Source organism: Lucilia cuprina, chromosome 2 (assembly GCF_022045245.1).
Source record: "Lucilia cuprina isolate Lc7/37 chromosome 2, ASM2204524v1, whole genome shotgun sequence".
Taxonomy (NCBI): Eukaryota; Metazoa; Arthropoda; class Insecta; order Diptera; family Calliphoridae; genus Lucilia; species Lucilia cuprina.
Window position 1 is genome coordinate 65600998 of NC_060950.1, and position 17509 is coordinate 65618506.

Below are 17509 nucleotides of genomic sequence, written 5' to 3' on the forward strand. Positions count from 1 at the left end.
ATAAGTAGAGTCACCATACCTTTCTTAGATGATCTTGTAAATTTACGCCCTTAAGAGAATTAGCTGAATATATATCATTCCGATTACATGATCTCATTGGCAAGCCTATCCTTTTCTAGTGAACAAATTGTACTCGACGATCGAATAACAGATTCACCAAAACTAAGCTAAACTAAACTCGTTCGAAAGATTTGACTCTGAGCAGTTTTCGTTTAAATGGAAGCATTTGCCAACTGCTCTCCTAGAGAGGACTTTTCAAGAATAAAAGCAGACTCTTATGTGTTGAGTAGTACTTCTTGGTGGTTTCGTACCTGAGTATTTTCTTTTCTATTGACTGTCTTATAAATTAGGTCGTTAGGCTCGATGGATAGAAAATTCGTAGAATCTCTAAACCTTTTGTAGATCTTCTTAAAACAAGGGCCTTGGGGTAACTATCCGAAGATATTCCTTTAATATTCCTTAGCTTAAACATCGTTTCGAATATTTGAGCGCTTGGGCAAAATAAATACCGCGGTCTGCGTTCTTTTCTATAAATGGGTAGATGCTTATTAAGTCGTTAAGCTTACGATTTGAGGATCAATTAGTTGAGTCTCCTCCTCTCTCTCTCTCTTTCGTATTTAGATCATCTTACAAGAATGACAAATTGCTCTCTTTAATCCAATGTTGCATGACCTTCACTGATCGTTTTGAATATCTGAACTTTTTGGCAAGAGGGTTAGTTTTTGTTTGGGTAATCTCCTAGAGATATTGGCTTCCTTTTAAATGATTTCTTCCCTAGGGTAGGAAACCTTCCTCGCATTATATGTCTATCGAATGGTTACTTCTTTGCCTAGTAAAGCATCAAATGCTCCCTTTCTAACGGACAACTTATGAATGTGATCTTTACTATGATCGATAGTTTTCGAATCAATGGCAGCACTCGTCCGCCTGCTGCTATCCTAAAGAGATGGAAGTTTTCATTATTAACACTGACAAGATTGATTGGATCGTTTCGCTCCATATTATGCAGACAGGACATTTGAAATACCATACGTATTCTTCTTTATCGTGTCTATCACTTTGATGAGTAGATTCCATTTCGAGTGACGAAATGAACAGATGTTTATAATTCTAAATCCTGATTCCTTATAGTTAATTGCTCTCGCTTTTCAAAATCATTTAAGAAACTTAAATTTAAACGCAATATTTTTTGGGAAATTCTTTATTTTTGTTAAATAATATCTGTTTATTTACTTTTTATTTATTTTTTTGTTTGTCCCTCATTGATCACTGATCATTCAGTTTTCTAAAACATTTTCAGTAATATCAATCAATGCTAATCTTGAGTTCCGTTGCGTTGTGGTGAAATTTAACCAAACCAATTTTTAATCCTTTGCCATAAACTTGGCTCTTCAATGGTCGTAACAATATTTTCTTTTGGTTGTTGTTTATTGGACTGCTTATCGCCAATTGTATTCTTCTCAATAGTTTTGGCATTAGCCTGTAAACGATTTCTGCCATTATTGGGCTGAAATATATGTAAAGTAAAAAGAGATTAAGATTTTAAGAAGATCACTTTATAATGATCATATTCTATATCATTTTGGTTATTTAGACGATCTCAATTTCCCTTAACGCGGTGATCATTGATCATGATCAGACGCTTTAAAAAGATCTTATAGAAATTACTTACATTATTACCATTGGATATATGATCTCCAATTTGACCCTCCTCAATAGTTTGTCCATTGATCTGTACACGATTTCTGATATTATTACCCGAGATAACATTGTTCTGAAATTATTATAAAATTAAATTTTCTTAAAGTTTCCTTAAATCTTTAATGATCAAAACTTACATTGTTGTGGGTATATAAACGATCTTGGTTTCCTCTACCATTATCTCGATGATCATGATCTATATTATGCTAAAAAATATTAAAAAATTATTTAGATATTCTAAATATAACTTTATAATGATCAAAACCTACATTGTTGTGGGTATATAAACGATCTTGGTTTCGTTTACCTCCATCCCGATGATCATGACTGATATTGTGCTAAAAATCATGAATGAAAATTGCACAGAAAAAAACTCATAAAAATAACTCACATTATTCCGCTTCGAACCCTCATCGTCAATTTGACCCTCCTCAATAGTTTGGCCATTGATCTGTACACGATTTCTGATATTATTACCCGAAATTATATTGTGCTGAAAATATTTCTTTACTTGTTGAAAGAAATTTGTTTAAATGATCAAACTTACCTGACTAGAGATTTTTCTATTTTCTTCATTTTTGTCGTCAGTCTGTAAAAGATTCATTTTATTTAAATCATTTAATTTAAGAAATTAAACTAATATTATAAACGTCATCAACATAAACCCCCTCTTTTTTTAACTGATCAGACTTTATTTATATAACTAGTATAAATAACCAGTTTAAAATTTCATTGACTGTTTTTTTAGATCGCTTGATCACTCGATCAGTTTTAAATAAATTGACGAAAATAATAAATTATGGTTTTTCCTAAGAACATTTTAGTCATTTATAGAAAAAAAAAAATGGGTAAAAAACCATATTCGAGCCATAGATTTAACCACAATATATGGTTCGGATATGGTATCATGTTTTTAAACCGACAGACATATGATCATGAGTCAATTGTAAAAATGTTTGCTAAAAGAAAAACAAATTTTAGAGTTAAAGACAACATTTTCTAATGGAATTTAATGGCAAAACATAATTTTTTATAGTCCTTTTTGATAGAAATATAATTTAAATACTTAATTTTTTATAGAGATTTATGTTAAGGCAAAATTTTGTTTAGAAACGTATGTTTCGGAAAATTTTCTATAGAAATTTATGTTATGGGAAAATTTTCTATAAATATTTACGTCAACAAATATGTCAAAAAGACATATTCTATAGAAATTTATGTCTAGAGAACATTTTCTATAAAAATTAATGTCAAGATAAAATTTTCTTTAGAAATTTATGTCAATACAAAAATTTTCTCTAAATATTTTTATGTCAAGACAAAATTTTCTATAGAAACTTATGTCAAAACAAAAATTTTGTGTAGAAATTTATGTCAAAACGAAACTTTGTGTAGAAACTTATGTCAAGTCGAAATTTTCTATAGAAACTTATGTCAAAACGAAATTTTCTATAGAAACTTATGTCAAGAAGAAATTTTCTATAGAAACTTATGTCAAGACGAAATTTTTTATAGAAACTTATGTCAAGACTAAATTTTCTATAGAAACTTATGTCAAGACTAAATTTTCTATAGAAACTTATTTCAAGACAAAATTTTCTATAAAAATTTATGTCAAGAGAAAATTTTCTATAGAAACTTATGCCAAGACAAACATTTTCTATAAAAATGTATGTCAGGACAAGATTTTCCATAGAAATTTATGTCAAGACAAGATTTTCCATAGAAATTTATGTCAAGACAAAATTTTCTATAGAAATTTATGTCAAGACAAAATTTTCTATAGAAATTTATGTCAAGACAAAATTTTCTATAGAAATTTATGTCAAGACAAAATTTTCTATAGAAATTTATGTCAAGACAAAATTTTCTATAGAAATTTATGTCAAGACAAAATTTTCTATAGAAATTTATGTCAAGACAAAATTTTCTATAGAAATTTATGTCAAGACAAAATTTTCTATAGAAACTTAAGTCAAGACAAAATTTTCTATAGAAATTTATGTCAAGACAAAATTTTCTATAGAAATTTATGTCAAGACAAAATTTTCTATAGAAATTTATGTCAAGACAAAATTTTCTATAGAAACTTAAGTCAAGACAAAATTTTCTATAGAAACTTAAGTCAAGACAAAATTTTCTATAGAAACTTAAGTCAAGACAAAATTTTCTATAGAAACTTAAGTCAAGACAAAATTTTCTATAGAAACTTAAGTCAATACAAAATTTTCTATAGAAACTTAAGTCAAGACAAAATTTTCTATAGAAACTTATGTCAAGACAATAATTTCTATAAAACCTTATGTCAAGACAAAATTTTCTATATAAACTTATGTCAAGACAAATATTTTCTTTACAAACATATGTCAAGACAAAATATTCTATAGAAACTCATGTCAAGACAAAATTTTCTATAGAAACTTAAGTCAAGACAAATGTTCCTATAGAAATTTATGCCAAGACAAATATTTTCTATAGAAACATATGATAAGACAAAATTTTATATAGAAACGTATGTCAAGACAAAATTTTCTATAGAAACTCATGTCAAGACAAAATTTTCTATAGAAACTTATGCCAAAAAAAAAAAAAAAATTCTATAGAAAGTTATGCCAAGACAAAAATTTTCTCTAGAAACTTATGTCAAGACAAAATTTTCTATAGAATCTTATGTGAAGACAAAATTTTCTATAGAAACTTATGCCAAGACAAACATTTTCTATAGAAACTTATGTCAAGACAAAATTTTCTATAGAAACTTATGTTAAGACAAAATTTTCTATAGAAACTTATGTCAAGGCAAAATTTTCCATAGAAACTTATGTCAAGATAAAATTTTCTCTAGAAATTTACGCCAATACAAAAATTTTCTATAAAAATTTATGTCAAGACAAAAGTTTTCTATAAAATCTTATGCTAAAAACAATATTTCTATAGAAACTTATCTCAAGACAAAATTTTCTGTAGAAACTAATGTCAAGACAAAATTTTCAAAATTTCAAGAACAAATTTTCTTCAGAAATGTATGTCAAGAGAAAATTTTCTATAGAAATACATAATTTTCTTTAGAAATTTATTAATTGATATAACTTACTTCCATCTGGTTTCTTCTTTGAACCTGTCCTTCATAGCCCTAAAATATAGAAAAAATATAAAATCAAAAATTCTCTTAAAACTCAAACTCCTAGCAAAATTACCGAGTTTCCATTGTTATTCGAATAATATATGTTATTCCTGCCATTGGTATGTAAAGTAGTTCTGGCATTTTCTTGATAACGATTTCTAATATTATCACCAATAACAACATTGTCCTGTTTAGAAATAGAAATCGAAAAATAATTGTATAAAAACATATTTATTAAGGAATTTTAAAAAATTCTACTTACATCAGGCCTTTGATTTCTACTTACATCAGGCCTTTGATTTCTTATAAGATGGTTAATAGAACTCTAGTGATGTTCACAATGTTAGATAAATACAAAAAGGATAATATATTTAAAAACTTACATCTAAAACTTGAGCCTGCGATAGTCGAATATTAACACACATAATGAATAAAATCATTTGAAATATTAGACATGATTTCTTTTTCATTTTACTCATTTTAATTTTATAAAAATTATTAACTATTTACTAAGAAGCAAACTTTATAATATATTGTAAATTATATTATTTAAAGAGTTTTTATTAAAGGGTTTTTATAAATAATTCAACTTGAAAACAAAGGGTTTTATTAATAAATTAAATATTTCACAATGTGGTTTATTTGATAAATAAATCGAATATATGTGTTTTTATTATGTCAAAATAAATTTATTTACTAACAATCATGTCATGATAATAGTTTTTAATAGGATTTTATGTTTAATAAAAAATTTCCATAAAAATTTATTTTTATGGAAATAGTTTTCTTTAGAAATTGTTAAAAAGACAATATTTTCTTTACAAATATTCAACAAATATCTATAAATATCTTGACATTTATGTTAAGACAAAAATTTCTAACACACCAAAATTTTCTATGAAATTTGTAAAAATTTATGTAATGATAAAATTTTTTATAAAAATTTATGTCAAGACAAAATTTTCTATAGAAATTTAATATAAAAAATTATGTTATGACAACATTTTTTATAAAAACCTAATGTCAAGACATGTAACGACAAAATTTTCTATAAAAATTTATTAAAAATATTTTTTTTTATATTATTATATTTTTTAAGAAATTTATGTCAAGACAAACCTTTCTTTAGGAATTTTTATCAATACAACGTTTTTTTTTTAGAAAAATTTATGTCTTATCAAAATATGATAAAGAAATCTATTCAAGACAAAATTTTCCATAGAAATTTATATCAAGACAAATTTTGTTATAGAAATTTATATCAAGATAAAAGTATTTTATTGATATCTGTATCAAGACAAAACGTTCTATTGAAATTCTATAAAAATGTTACCTCAAATATGTTTTTGTTTTATATTAAATAAAATTTTAAATAAAACAAAATGTGTTTTTAAAATTTCTCTAAAAACTTATGTCAAGGCAAAAAATTGTCTCAAAATATATGTCAAGACAACATTTTTTGTTAAGAAAAACAATTTTCAACATTTTTTGTATGTCACACATTTTTCTATAAAAACTCATGTCAAAACGAACATTTTTCTATAAAAATGTCAATACAAAAATTTATGTTAAGACAAAAATTTTTCTATAAAAATTTATGTCAAGACAAAAATTTTCTTTAATGAAATATGTCAAGACAAAAAATTTTCTATAAAAATTGATGTAAGACAAAAATTTTTCTAAATTTTCTATAAAGATTTATGACAAGACAAACTTTTTTATAAAGATTTATGTCAAGACAAAAATTGTTTTATAAAAACTTATGTCAATATAAAAGTGTTCTACAAAAACTTATGTCAAGACAAACATTTTTCTATAAATCTTATGTCAAGATTTTTCTATAAAAACTTATGTCAAGACGAACATGTTTCTATAAAAATTTATGTCAATACAAAATTTTTCTATAAAATTTTATGTTAAGACAAAAATTTGTTTGTAAAAATTTATGTCAAGATAAAAAATTTATATAAAGAAATATGTCAAGACAAAAATTTTCTATAAATATTTATGCCAAAATTAAAATTTTCTTAAATATTTCTGTCAAGACAAAAAGTTTTTTATAAAGATTTATGTCAAGACAAACATTTCTCTATAAAAACTTATGTCAAGATAAAACGTTCTATAAAATCTTATGTCAAGACAATGGAAAAATGTGGTCTATACAAATTTTCTATATAGAAATTTATTTTAAGATAAAAAATTTCTATAAATTTTATGTCAAGATACATATTTTCTATAGAAATTTATGTCAAGACGAAAATTTTCTATAGAAACTTATGTCAAGACAAGTATTTTTCAATAAAAACGTATGTCAAGACAAACAGTTTTCTTTAAAAATTTATGTCTAGACAAAATTTTTCTATAGAAATTTATGTCAGACAAAATTCTTTTATAGAAATTTATGTCAGACAAAAATCCTTTATAGAAATTTATGTCAAACCAAAAATTTTCTATAGAAATTTATGTCAAGACAAAAATTTTCTATAAAAACTTATGTCTAGACAAAATTTTCTATATATAAATTTATTTCAAACCAAAAATTTTCTATAGAAATTTATGTCAAGACAAAGAATTTTTACATAAATTTATGTCAAACCAAAAATTTTCTATAGAAATTTATGTCAAGACAAAAATTTTCTATAAAAACTTATGTTTAGACAAAAATTTTTTTATATAAATTTATTTCAAACCAAAAATTTTCTATAGAAATTTATGTCAAGCTAAAAATGTTCTTTAGAAATTTATGTCAAGCTAAAAATGTTCTATAGAAATTTATGTCAAGCCAAAAATTTTCTATAGAAATTTATGTCAAGACAAAAAATTTCGACAAAAACATATTTTTTATTAAGAAAAAAGAGTCTATACAAATGCCTATAAAGATTTATGTCAAGACAAAAGCCCAAATTGTGTATAGAAATTTATGTCAAGACGAAAATTTTCTATAGAAATTAATGTCAAGACGAAAATTTTCTATAGAAATTAATGTCAAGTCGAAAATTTTCTATAGAAATTTATGTAAAAAACAGAAATTTTTTACAAAAATGTATGTCATGATAAAAATTGTCTATAAAAAATGTATATCAAGACATAATTTACTTTTAAAACTTGTTTAGAAATTAAACCAAAAAATTAATCATATAACAAAATGTTTATTGTTTCAAATAATAATTAAAAATTAAAAATTTTACTTAACCAGTTTTTGAACCTTTGCCATAGGCTTAATTCATCAGTTTTATGAGATTCTTTTCTATCAGCATGATCTTTATTATTCTGGAAATAAGAAGAAAAGTTTAAAATTAATTCTATTTAAAATGCACTTAATTTAAAATTACCTGTTTATCCGCATTATAATGAATATTTATATTTTCATTATTCTGAACACGGTTGTGAATATTATTTCCAAGGATAATATTGTCCTGAAATATTAAGAGAAATATTAACTTGAATCTTAATTTTGTTAATATGATTAAAATTTACATTGTCCTTTTTATGTTTTAGAAGATAATCTACATAATCCTAGAAAGATAAAGAGATAAATTATTTGTAAAAAGTTAATTAGAAAAATTATATTTTAAACAAACCTCTATGTTATCGTTATCATCTTTCTGAGCCTTGGAATTTTGTGAATTAATTGATATTAGGAGTAATGTTAACAGAGCAGCAAATAATAGCTTCATTTTAAATAGAAATTTAATTAAATTTTAATTAAAAGAATAGGCTGTATTCTAAAGATAAAGAAAAGTGTACTGAAATAATTAATTATATTAAATTACATTCATTTTTTGTTTATTTTTATTAAATGCAAATCAACTACAAAGAGTTTTTTATTAATAAAGTCAAACTGTGGTTTCATATGTACATATATTCATAATTATAAACATTAAGTCATTTATTTGTTTTAAGATATAAATTTCCAAAGAAATTCATGTCAATACAAATTTTTTAAAGAAAAATCATGTAATAACAAAATTTTCTCTAAAATTTTATGTTTAGACAAAATTATTTCGAGGATAATTATGTCTACACAAAACCTAATAAAGATTTTTAATGCCAAGGAATAATTTTTTATAGAAATTTAATGTCAAAGCAAAATTTTCTATAGTAATTTATATCATGACAAAATTTTATATGTCATGGCTATATAGTATAAGATTTTCTAAAAAAAAATTGTTCTCCAGATAAAATTCTCTATAGACAATATTTTCTATAAAATTTTTTATCAAGATATTTATGTCAAGACAATATTTTCTATGGAAATTTATGTCAAGATGAAATTTTTTATAGAAATTTATGTTAAAACAAAATATTCTATAAAAATTGATATCATGGCAAAACCATATGTCTTGGCAATATTTTTATAAAAATAAAATGCCAAGATAAAATTTTCTATAAAAATTTATGTCAAGATATTTATGTCAAGACAATATTTTTTATAGAAATTTATGTCCGGACAACATTTTTTATAGAATTTTAAATTGAGATAAAATTTTCTATAGAAATTTATATCAAGACAAAAATTTTTTATAAAAATTTATATCACAACAAAATTTTATGTCATGGCAATATTTTGTTTAGAAATATAATGGCAAAACAAAATTTTCATAAAAAATGTTTTGGAAATAAAATTTTCTATTGATATTTATGTCAGGACAATATTTTCTATACAAATTTATATCAAGGCAATATTTTTTATAGAAATTTATGTCAAAACGAAATTTTTATAGAATTTATGTCAAAACAAAATTTTTTATAAAAATATATATCATTACAAAACTTTATGTCATGACAACACAATATAAGGGCAAGATAACATGTTTTATAAAAATTTATGTCAAGACAATATTTTCTATAGAAATTTATGTCAGAACAAAATTTTTTATAGAAATTTTTATCGAGACATTATTTTTTGGTAAAAATTTATGTCAAGACAAAATTTTGTGTAGAAATTTAAATCGAGATAAAATTTCTATAGAAATTTATGTCAAAACTAAATTTTCTATAAAAATTTATATCATGACAAAATTTTATGTCATGATAATATTTTGCATAGACATACATATAATGGCAAGATAAAAAAAAAAAAAAAACTTGTCCTAGAGATAAAATTTTCCATTGATATTTATGTCAAGACAATATTTTCTATAGAAATTTATCTCAGGATGAAATTTTTTCTTAAAAAATTTATGTCAAAATAAAATTTTGTATAGAAAGTTAAATTGAGTTAAAAATTTTCTATAGAAGTTTATGTCCAAACGAAATTTTTTATAGAAATTTATGTTAAGACAGAAATTTCTATAGATATTTATAGCAAGACAATATATTCGTTAAAAACTTATGTCAAGACAAAATTTTCTCTATAAATATTCATAACAAGACAATGTTGTCTATTGAAATTTATAGTGACAGACATTTATTATAAAAATTTTATGGCAAGACATAATTTTCCATAGAAATTTATATCAAGACAAACTTTTGTGTAGAAATTTAATGGCAAGCGATAGTTTTGTATAGAAATTTGTAGTAAAATGTCTAAAAAATATTAAATGAAATTTATGTCAAGACAAAAATTTAAATAGAAATTTATGTCATGACAATTTTTTTTTTAAATTTATGTCAAAATAAAAATTTCTATAGAAATTTATGTCAAGATAAAATTTTCTTTATAAATATTTATGTCAACGCATAAATTTCGAAAGAAATTTATATTAAAACAAAATTTTATATAGAAACTTTGATTTAAAAAATGTATAATCAAGACAAAAGTTTCCATAAAAAATTTAATGTTAAGAGAAATTTTTTGACATTTTTCTATAGAAACTAGAAATTAAGACTTAATTTTCGATTTCAAGAAAAAAATTTCTGTTTAATGTCCATAACAATTTTTTGTAAATATTTATGTTATGATAAAAAATATCTGGCAAGACAAAAGTTTTTATAAAAAATTAATGTCAAGATAAAATTTTTAAAATTTTGTATAGAAATTACAAATTAAGACTTAATTTTCTATAAAAATCTATATTAAGACAAAAATTTTTACAGATTGTTAACAAGTTTTTATAAATTTTCTATAAATAATTATGTTAAGATGAAAATTTTCTTTTTTATATAGAAATGTATATCAATGTAAAATTTTCTATAGAAATGTAATAGAAATTTCTCTCAGTGATTAAATATAAAGAAATATTTCTATTTATAACAATTGCGTTGTAAAATATCAAAAGTATTAAAACCGCAAATTATTTCTAATAAATATTTTATCCGATCCGAGCAGCCAATTGTTCAATATATAAACTAATAATTTCTGAGAAATTTTAACAAATAAATAAAGTTTAAAGAAGAAACTGGCTGATAAAAGTTTTAAGAATAAATTAAAAAAAATGAAAATCTATATATTTTTCTTGATAACTGCAACAATTTTGATCTGCAGCAAAACAGTTCAAGCTGGTTCAAGTGTAAATATTTTGTTGAATTTTATGTAAGATTTGGAAACAATTAAAATATTTTCTTTTAGTTTATAATAGGAGATCAGAATTCGTATGATGATTCGGAAATTATTGATAATCTAAATCGTAATAGCATTTATCGTGATAAAGTAAGTTTGATTTAATAACATATATAAATATATTTGTCCAATTCACAATCGATGTCGTATCTTGTAACGTTGTATGTCATAAAAATTTTTCAAATAAAATTTTTTGAAACAAAAACAAATCAATAATAAAAAATTACGACATACTACTATACAACCGTACAACACCGATTGTGAATTGAACAATTGTATTGTATTCTGAAATTTATTCTTAATTATTTTGCTTAAGGAACAAGTTGTTGTTCGTGAACTTCATGATCATAAGTTGTATAAAAATCTAGAAAAGGATACAACAAGAGTTATTGTCAAAGATGCCAATGGCAATGTTCAAGAATCAACGAAAGTTTACATCGCTAAGAGACGTGTTTAAAAAAGTGAATGACAACAGTTGTTAAATGATTTTATTAATGTTAACGATATCGGGTTATTGAGTATTAAATATTGTCAATATGTTTACTGTTGTTGTTATTATCTTCATCCCCCAAAAATATATAATATTGAAGAAGTGTTTGGAAGTCAAAGATTTTTAGAAAATTATGTCAAGACAAATTTTTTCTATAGAAATTTATATCAAGACAAAAATTTTCTAAGAAATTTATGTCAACACAAAATTTTTCTATAAAAATTTATATCAAGAATACAGTTTCTATAGAAAATTATGTTAAAACATATATTTTCTATGGAAAAAGTCAAGTCAAAAGTTTTCTATTGAAAAATGTATATCAAATTGATATCATAATAAAAATTTGGAACATTTTGTCAAGACAAAAATATTATTTTAAATGTCATGTCAAAATTTTTCACAATTTATCTCAAGTCAAAAATTGTCTATATAAATTAATGTTAACACAAAAATTGTCTATAGAAATTTATGTCAAAACAAAATTTATGCCAAGACAAAAATTTATTATGGAAATTTATGTCAAGACAAAAAAATTTTTATAGAAATTTATTTCAGGACAAAAAAATTTTTTAGAAATTTATTTCACGATGAAAGATATATTTAGAAATTAATGTGAAGACAAACATTTTCTTTAGAAATTAAATGTTAGGACAAAAATTTTCTAAAAAAAATGTATGTCCAGAAAAAATGTTCTTTTGAAATTTATGTCTAGACGAGAAATTTTCTTCAAAGATGTATATCAAGACAAAAATTTTCTATAGAAATTTATATCAAGACAAACATTTTCTTTATAAATTTATATCAAGACAAACAACATTTTCTTTAGAAATTTATATCAAGACAAAAATTTTCTTTAGAAAATTTTTTCAAGAAAAAAATTTTCAATAAAAATGCCAATACAATAATTTTCTAAAGAAATGTTTGTCAAGACGTTAAAGTTTTTTAAAAATTTATATCAAGACGTAAAAGTTCTTTAGAAATGTATATCAAGACAAAAATTTTCTTTCGAAATTTATGTCAAAACTAAAATTTTCTATGGAAATTTATGTCAAGACAAAAAATTTCAATAAAAATGTCAATACAATAATTTTTTAAAAAAATGTATGTCAGACAAAAAAGTTCTTTAGAAATTTATATCAAGGCAAAAATTTTCATTAGAAATTTATATTAAGACAAAATTTTCTTTAAAAATTTATATCAAGAGAAAAATTTTCTTTAGAAATTAATGTCAAAACTAAGATTTTTTATGAAAAATTATGTCAAGACAAACATTTTCTCTAGAAATTTATGCCAAGACAAAAGTTTTCAATAAAGTTTTGTCTTTGTTTAGAAATTTATATCAAAACAAAAGTTTTCTTTAGAAAATTTATGTCAAGACAAAAATTTTTTTTAGAAAATTATTTTGTAAAGACAAACATTTTCTTTAGAAAATTTATGTCAAGACAAAAATCTATAGAAATTTATGTCAAGACATAAATTTCCAATAAAAATTTTAATCAAGACCAAATTTTCTTTAGAAATGAATGTTTAAATAAAAATGTTGTTTAGAAATTTATGTCAACAAAGAAAGAAAAAAAAATGTGTCGTATGAATGAGATGTGAGCTGGGTTGTATGATGATGGATGAAAGGTATCATATGATGCCATTGAATTTTCCTTTCTTGTCCAGATATGTTCAGAATATACTCTGTTCATATCAGAATTACTACAGTGTGCCCTGTGAGTAAAAACAAAGTCCTTGAGTTATTTGATGGATTCGTACTTCGGTCCACCGGTTACGTCTATGAGAGAAATTAGTTCGATCGATTACTTCAGCAAAGTGCTTGTACATGGACCGGCACAATACATGTAGAAAAATTGCCATCTGAGTTCTTCATTGAAGGATTCAGGGGCAATGGTAGACCGTTTTTCAAGTCTACCCAGTGGATGGGAAAGAACACCGTGGGGTAGGGAGGGCATCATGACAGGTACTCACGCAAAGCACTTCGACATTCATACCCCTCTCAAAAAGATGAAGAGTATAAAAAAACTTATTGCAAATTTTTATTATTTTAAAATTTCAAAACTATTACATATTCTCCTTAAAATAAACAAAGATTGAACAAAAATATAACCATTTAAAAAGTATCCGATAAACACAATATTGCCACTCGAACTTGTAGGACTAGGTGTTGTAATAGTCTTGCCATTAATTTGAGTTTGATTGTGAATATTATTTCCTTTAATCACATTGTCCTAAATAGAAATAAAAGATAAAAAATATACTTAAAATTATAAAAATTTTATAATAATTTTAAAGGACCTACATTGCTTTTTGATTCAGTTATGACATCGTCAAAATCAGGCTGTAAATGTTTTTAATAATTAGATATATATACTTTTTCGATAATTTACATTTTCTTAAAACTTACAACTTCAGAATCTTGGGCATTGAGATTTTGAATGTTTATAATTAAAATTGTCGATATTACTAGAAATGCTAAATGGAATTTCATTTTATATAAATTATATAGAATTAACTTATTGTTTGTTCTCTAAAGTTTATGGATCAACTAAAATTAGTAATTATAATATATGAACTTTTATAGCTATTAAAGGGTTTACATTTGTGGTTTGCGATTAATGTAAAGTATTTCTTAATATACATATATAATTTTAAAATTCCTTAAATATATAAATGAAGTTGTTGATCAATCTTATGATCAGTTGTATTTCTCGAATTGAACGGATAGCAGTTTTAAAACCTACAACATGAAATACTCCATTTTTATCTTAACAATCGCTTTACTTTTGATCTGTTTTAAATCTGTTGCAACCCATAGTCCACATTCTGATCATGACTTCTCGGATAGTCTAAATAGCAATAGCATTTATCGCAATGACGTAAGTGTATATAAAAAATTTTCAATCAATATTGTAGATTAATTATGGAAAAATATTTTCTTATAGGAACAAGCCTCCGTACATACGAAACATGATAAATATGGTCCTTATCACAAAGACACTGTAGTAGTTGAAGATGCCAATGGTAATATTCAGGAGAAGACAAAAATTTATAGATCTGTTAGCTCTAAATTGAACTTAAATATTGGAATATGTTCTATTTTATTAATTGTAGGGTGTATGCTTAAATAGTCCTTAAAAAAGTTTTTTTTTAGGAAATTTATAAAGAAATAAATAGATTGACTATTGTTGAACTGAGTTTTTAATAGCTCGGATTAAATTGTTAAAGATATTTTGTTATTTAGTTCAGTTTTAGTTAAGTTCTAGTTCAGATCTAGTTCAGTTCTAATTCAGTTCTAGTTCAGTTCTGGTTCAGTTCTGGTTCAGTTCTGGTTCAGTTCTAGTTCAATTCTAGTTCAGTTCTAGTTCAGTTCTAGTTCAGTTCTAGTTCAGTTCTAGTTCAGTTCTAGTTCAGTTCTAGTTCAGTTCTAGTTCAGTTCTAGTTCAGTTCTAGTTCAGTTCTAGTTCAGTTCTAGTTCAGTTCTAGTTCAGTTCAGTTCTAGTTCAGTTCTAGTTCAGTTCTAGTTCAGTTCTAGTTCAGTTCTAGTTCAGTTCTAGTTCTAGTTCAGTTCTAGTTCAGTTCTAGTTCTAGTTCAGTTCTAGTTCAGTTCTAGTTCTAGTTCAGTTCAGTTCAGTTCTAGTTCAGTTCTAGTTCAGTTCTAGTTCAGTTCTAGTTCAGTTCTAGTTCAGTTCTAGTTCAGTTCTAGTTCAGTTCTAGTTCAGTTCTAGTTCAGTTCTAGTTCAGTTCTAGTTCAGTTCTAGTTCAGTTCTAGTTCAGTTCTAGTTCAGTTCTAGTTCAGTTCTAGTTCAGTTCTAGTTCAGTTCTAGTTCAGTTCTAGTTCAGTTCTAGTTCAGTTCTAGTTCAGTTCTAGTTCAGTTCTAGTTCAGTTCTAGTTCAGTTCTAGTTCAGTTCTAGTTCAGTTCTAGTTCAGTTCTAGTTCAGTTCTAGTTCAGTTCTAGTTCAGTTCTAGTTCAGTTCTAGTTCAGTTCTAGTTCTAGTTCAGTTCTAGTTCAGTTCTAGTTCAGTTCTAGTTCAGTTCTAGTTCAGTTCTAGTTCAGTTCTAGTTCCAGTTCAGTTCTAGTTCAGTTCTAGTTCTGTTCTAGTTCAGTTCTAGTTCAGTTCTAGTTCAGTTCTAGTTCAGTTATAGTTCAGTTATAGTTCAGTTATAGTTCAGTTATAGTTCAGTTATAGTTCAGTTCTAGTTCAGTTCTAGTTCAGTTCTAGTTCAGTTCAAGTTCAAGTTCAGTTCTAGTTTAGTTCAGTTCAGTTCAGTTCTAGTTTAGTTCAGTTCTAGTTCAGTTCAGTTCTAGTTTAGTTCAGTTCTAGTTCAGTTCTAGTTCAGTTCTAGTTCAGTTCTAGTTCAGTTCTAGTTCAGTTCTAGTTCAGTTCTAGTTCAGTTCTAGTTCAGTTCTAGTTCAGTTCTAGTTCAGTTCTATTTCAGTTTTTGCTCTTTTCTAATAGTATTACCTTGTTATGCTTGTAATAAACTTAAGAATCTCATATTTATAACAGTAATAACGATTTCTAATTTTAAAATAAACCACATTATTACTAATTCCGATACCATTAAACATATTATTCATAAAATTTCCATATAACTGATGAGAAAAAAATATATAAAACATTTATTTTTCCTTGAATAAAAGTTAGTTTGTTGAGTTTACTTTCCGTGTGTTCTTCAAATTGAATAAATAAAATATTACCAGTTATCAAAAATGAATGTTTTGAATTTAACTCTCTTAATAACGACAATTTATTTGGCGTTCTTAATAAAAGATCTCAATGCTCAGTATAGTGCTGTTATGATTGACGATACCGATGGCTCCGCCATGTCTGCCTCTGTGGTATGTTGGAAAAAATTGTGATTTTTATTATTTAATTAAATATTTTGTTACCTTTTCAAGGGCGGATCATCTATGGGTGCTTCATATATGGGTACTTCATCTAAGCGTGGATCATATAAAGGTGGAAGTAATGTTATTATCGGTAAAAAACCTAAGTCATCTATATATACAAGTGGTGTAAGTTGAGAATACAATATATCAATTACTACTTTTGAAAAAACCACCCTTTTGTTTTAAAGTCAAAAACCTATATGGACGATGGAGAAGGCTCAGTTATGATGGTTAATGATAATGGTGACAACTTTATGATGGATAGGGCTTCTGGTTCATATATGTCGTTTTCAGGTGTAAGTTGATAATAATTTAATTTATATAATAATTAAAAACTGCTTTGTTCTTCTAATTTAAGTGAATCTCTATAAATGGAAATTTAAATAAACGCGATCTTTAACAGAATAAAAATGTAATCAAATAATAAATATGTAAATGCATTCAATATATTTTTATAAAAATAAATATTTATAATTTAGATTATTGGCTTCGTCTTTTCTGCCCTAGATACTTCTAGTTTTAGTTCTGCTCTAGTTTTGTTCTAGTTCTGTTCAAGTTCTGTTCAAGTTCTGTTCAAGTTCTGTTCTAGTTCTGTTATAGTTCAGTTCTAGTTCTGTTCTAGTTCTGTTCAAGTTCCGTTCTAGTTCTGTTCAAGTTCTGTTCAAGTTCTGTTCAAGTTCTGTTGAAGTTCTATTCAAGTTCTGTTCTAGTTCTGTTCTAGTTCTGTTCTAGTTCTGTTCTAGTTCTGTTCTAGTTCTGTTCTAGTTCTGTTCTAGTTCTGTTCTAGTTCTGTT

At 24.6% G+C, this 17509-nt stretch overlaps 5 protein-coding genes across 8 annotated transcripts; 2 read left to right on the top strand and 3 right to left on the bottom strand.

Moving 5' to 3' along the window:
• Positions 1-1192: 1192 nt before the first annotated feature.
• On the bottom strand, positions 1193-5362 carry LOC111686399 (probable serine/threonine-protein kinase clkA). 4 transcript variants are annotated; one of them, XM_046956282.1, is made up of 10 exons: positions 5209-5359; positions 5112-5150; positions 4899-5012; positions 4796-4834; positions 2249-2290; positions 2093-2194; positions 1971-2039; positions 1839-1907; positions 1673-1774; positions 1193-1507 (listed from the first exon to the last, which is right to left on the bottom strand). In XM_046956282.1, exons 1-10 carry the CDS (start codon positions 5302-5304, stop codon positions 1349-1351), a joined length of 831 nt encoding a protein of 276 aa, XP_046812238.1. In that variant the 5' UTR covers positions 5305-5359; the 3' UTR covers positions 1193-1348. The 4 variants fall into 4 exon arrangements, with proteins under 4 accessions (XP_046812238.1, XP_046812237.1, XP_046812240.1 ...); XM_046956281.1 differs by having other exon boundaries at positions 5088-5150; positions 5209-5358; XM_046956284.1 differs by lacking the exon at positions 1839-1907 and having other exon boundaries at positions 5088-5150; positions 5209-5362.
• Positions 5363-7954: 2592 nt separating this feature from the next.
• On the bottom strand, positions 7955-8567 carry LOC124418489. Its single transcript, XM_046945053.1, has 4 exons — positions 8407-8567; positions 8303-8341; positions 8158-8241; positions 7955-8095 (listed from the first exon to the last, which is right to left on the bottom strand). The coding sequence occupies exons 1-4, from the start codon at positions 8500-8502 to the stop codon at positions 7994-7996; spliced, it is 321 nt and encodes a 106-aa protein (XP_046801009.1). The 5' UTR covers positions 8503-8567; the 3' UTR covers positions 7955-7993.
• A 5268-nt stretch (positions 8568-13835) lies between these two features.
• Positions 13836-14379, bottom strand: LOC124421350. Its single transcript, XM_046956378.1, has 3 exons — positions 14228-14379; positions 14123-14161; positions 13836-14051 (listed from the first exon to the last, which is right to left on the bottom strand). Exons 1-3 carry the CDS (start codon positions 14309-14311, stop codon positions 13863-13865), a joined length of 312 nt encoding a protein of 103 aa, XP_046812334.1. The 5' UTR covers positions 14312-14379; the 3' UTR covers positions 13836-13862.
• A 129-nt stretch (positions 14380-14508) lies between these two features.
• LOC111686404 lies at positions 14509-15007 on the top strand. Its single transcript, XM_023448767.2, has 2 exons — positions 14509-14699; positions 14766-15007. The coding sequence occupies exons 1-2, from the start codon at positions 14568-14570 to the stop codon at positions 14949-14951; spliced, it is 318 nt and encodes a 105-aa protein (XP_023304535.2). The 5' UTR covers positions 14509-14567; the 3' UTR covers positions 14952-15007.
• A 1459-nt stretch (positions 15008-16466) lies between these two features.
• LOC111686403 lies at positions 16467-17193 on the top strand. Its single transcript, XM_023448766.2, has 4 exons — positions 16467-16664; positions 16725-16841; positions 16904-17011; positions 17074-17193. The coding sequence occupies exons 1-4, from the start codon at positions 16536-16538 to the stop codon at positions 17074-17076; spliced, it is 357 nt and encodes a 118-aa protein (XP_023304534.2). The 5' UTR covers positions 16467-16535; the 3' UTR covers positions 17077-17193.
• Positions 17194-17509: the final 316 nt, after the last annotated feature.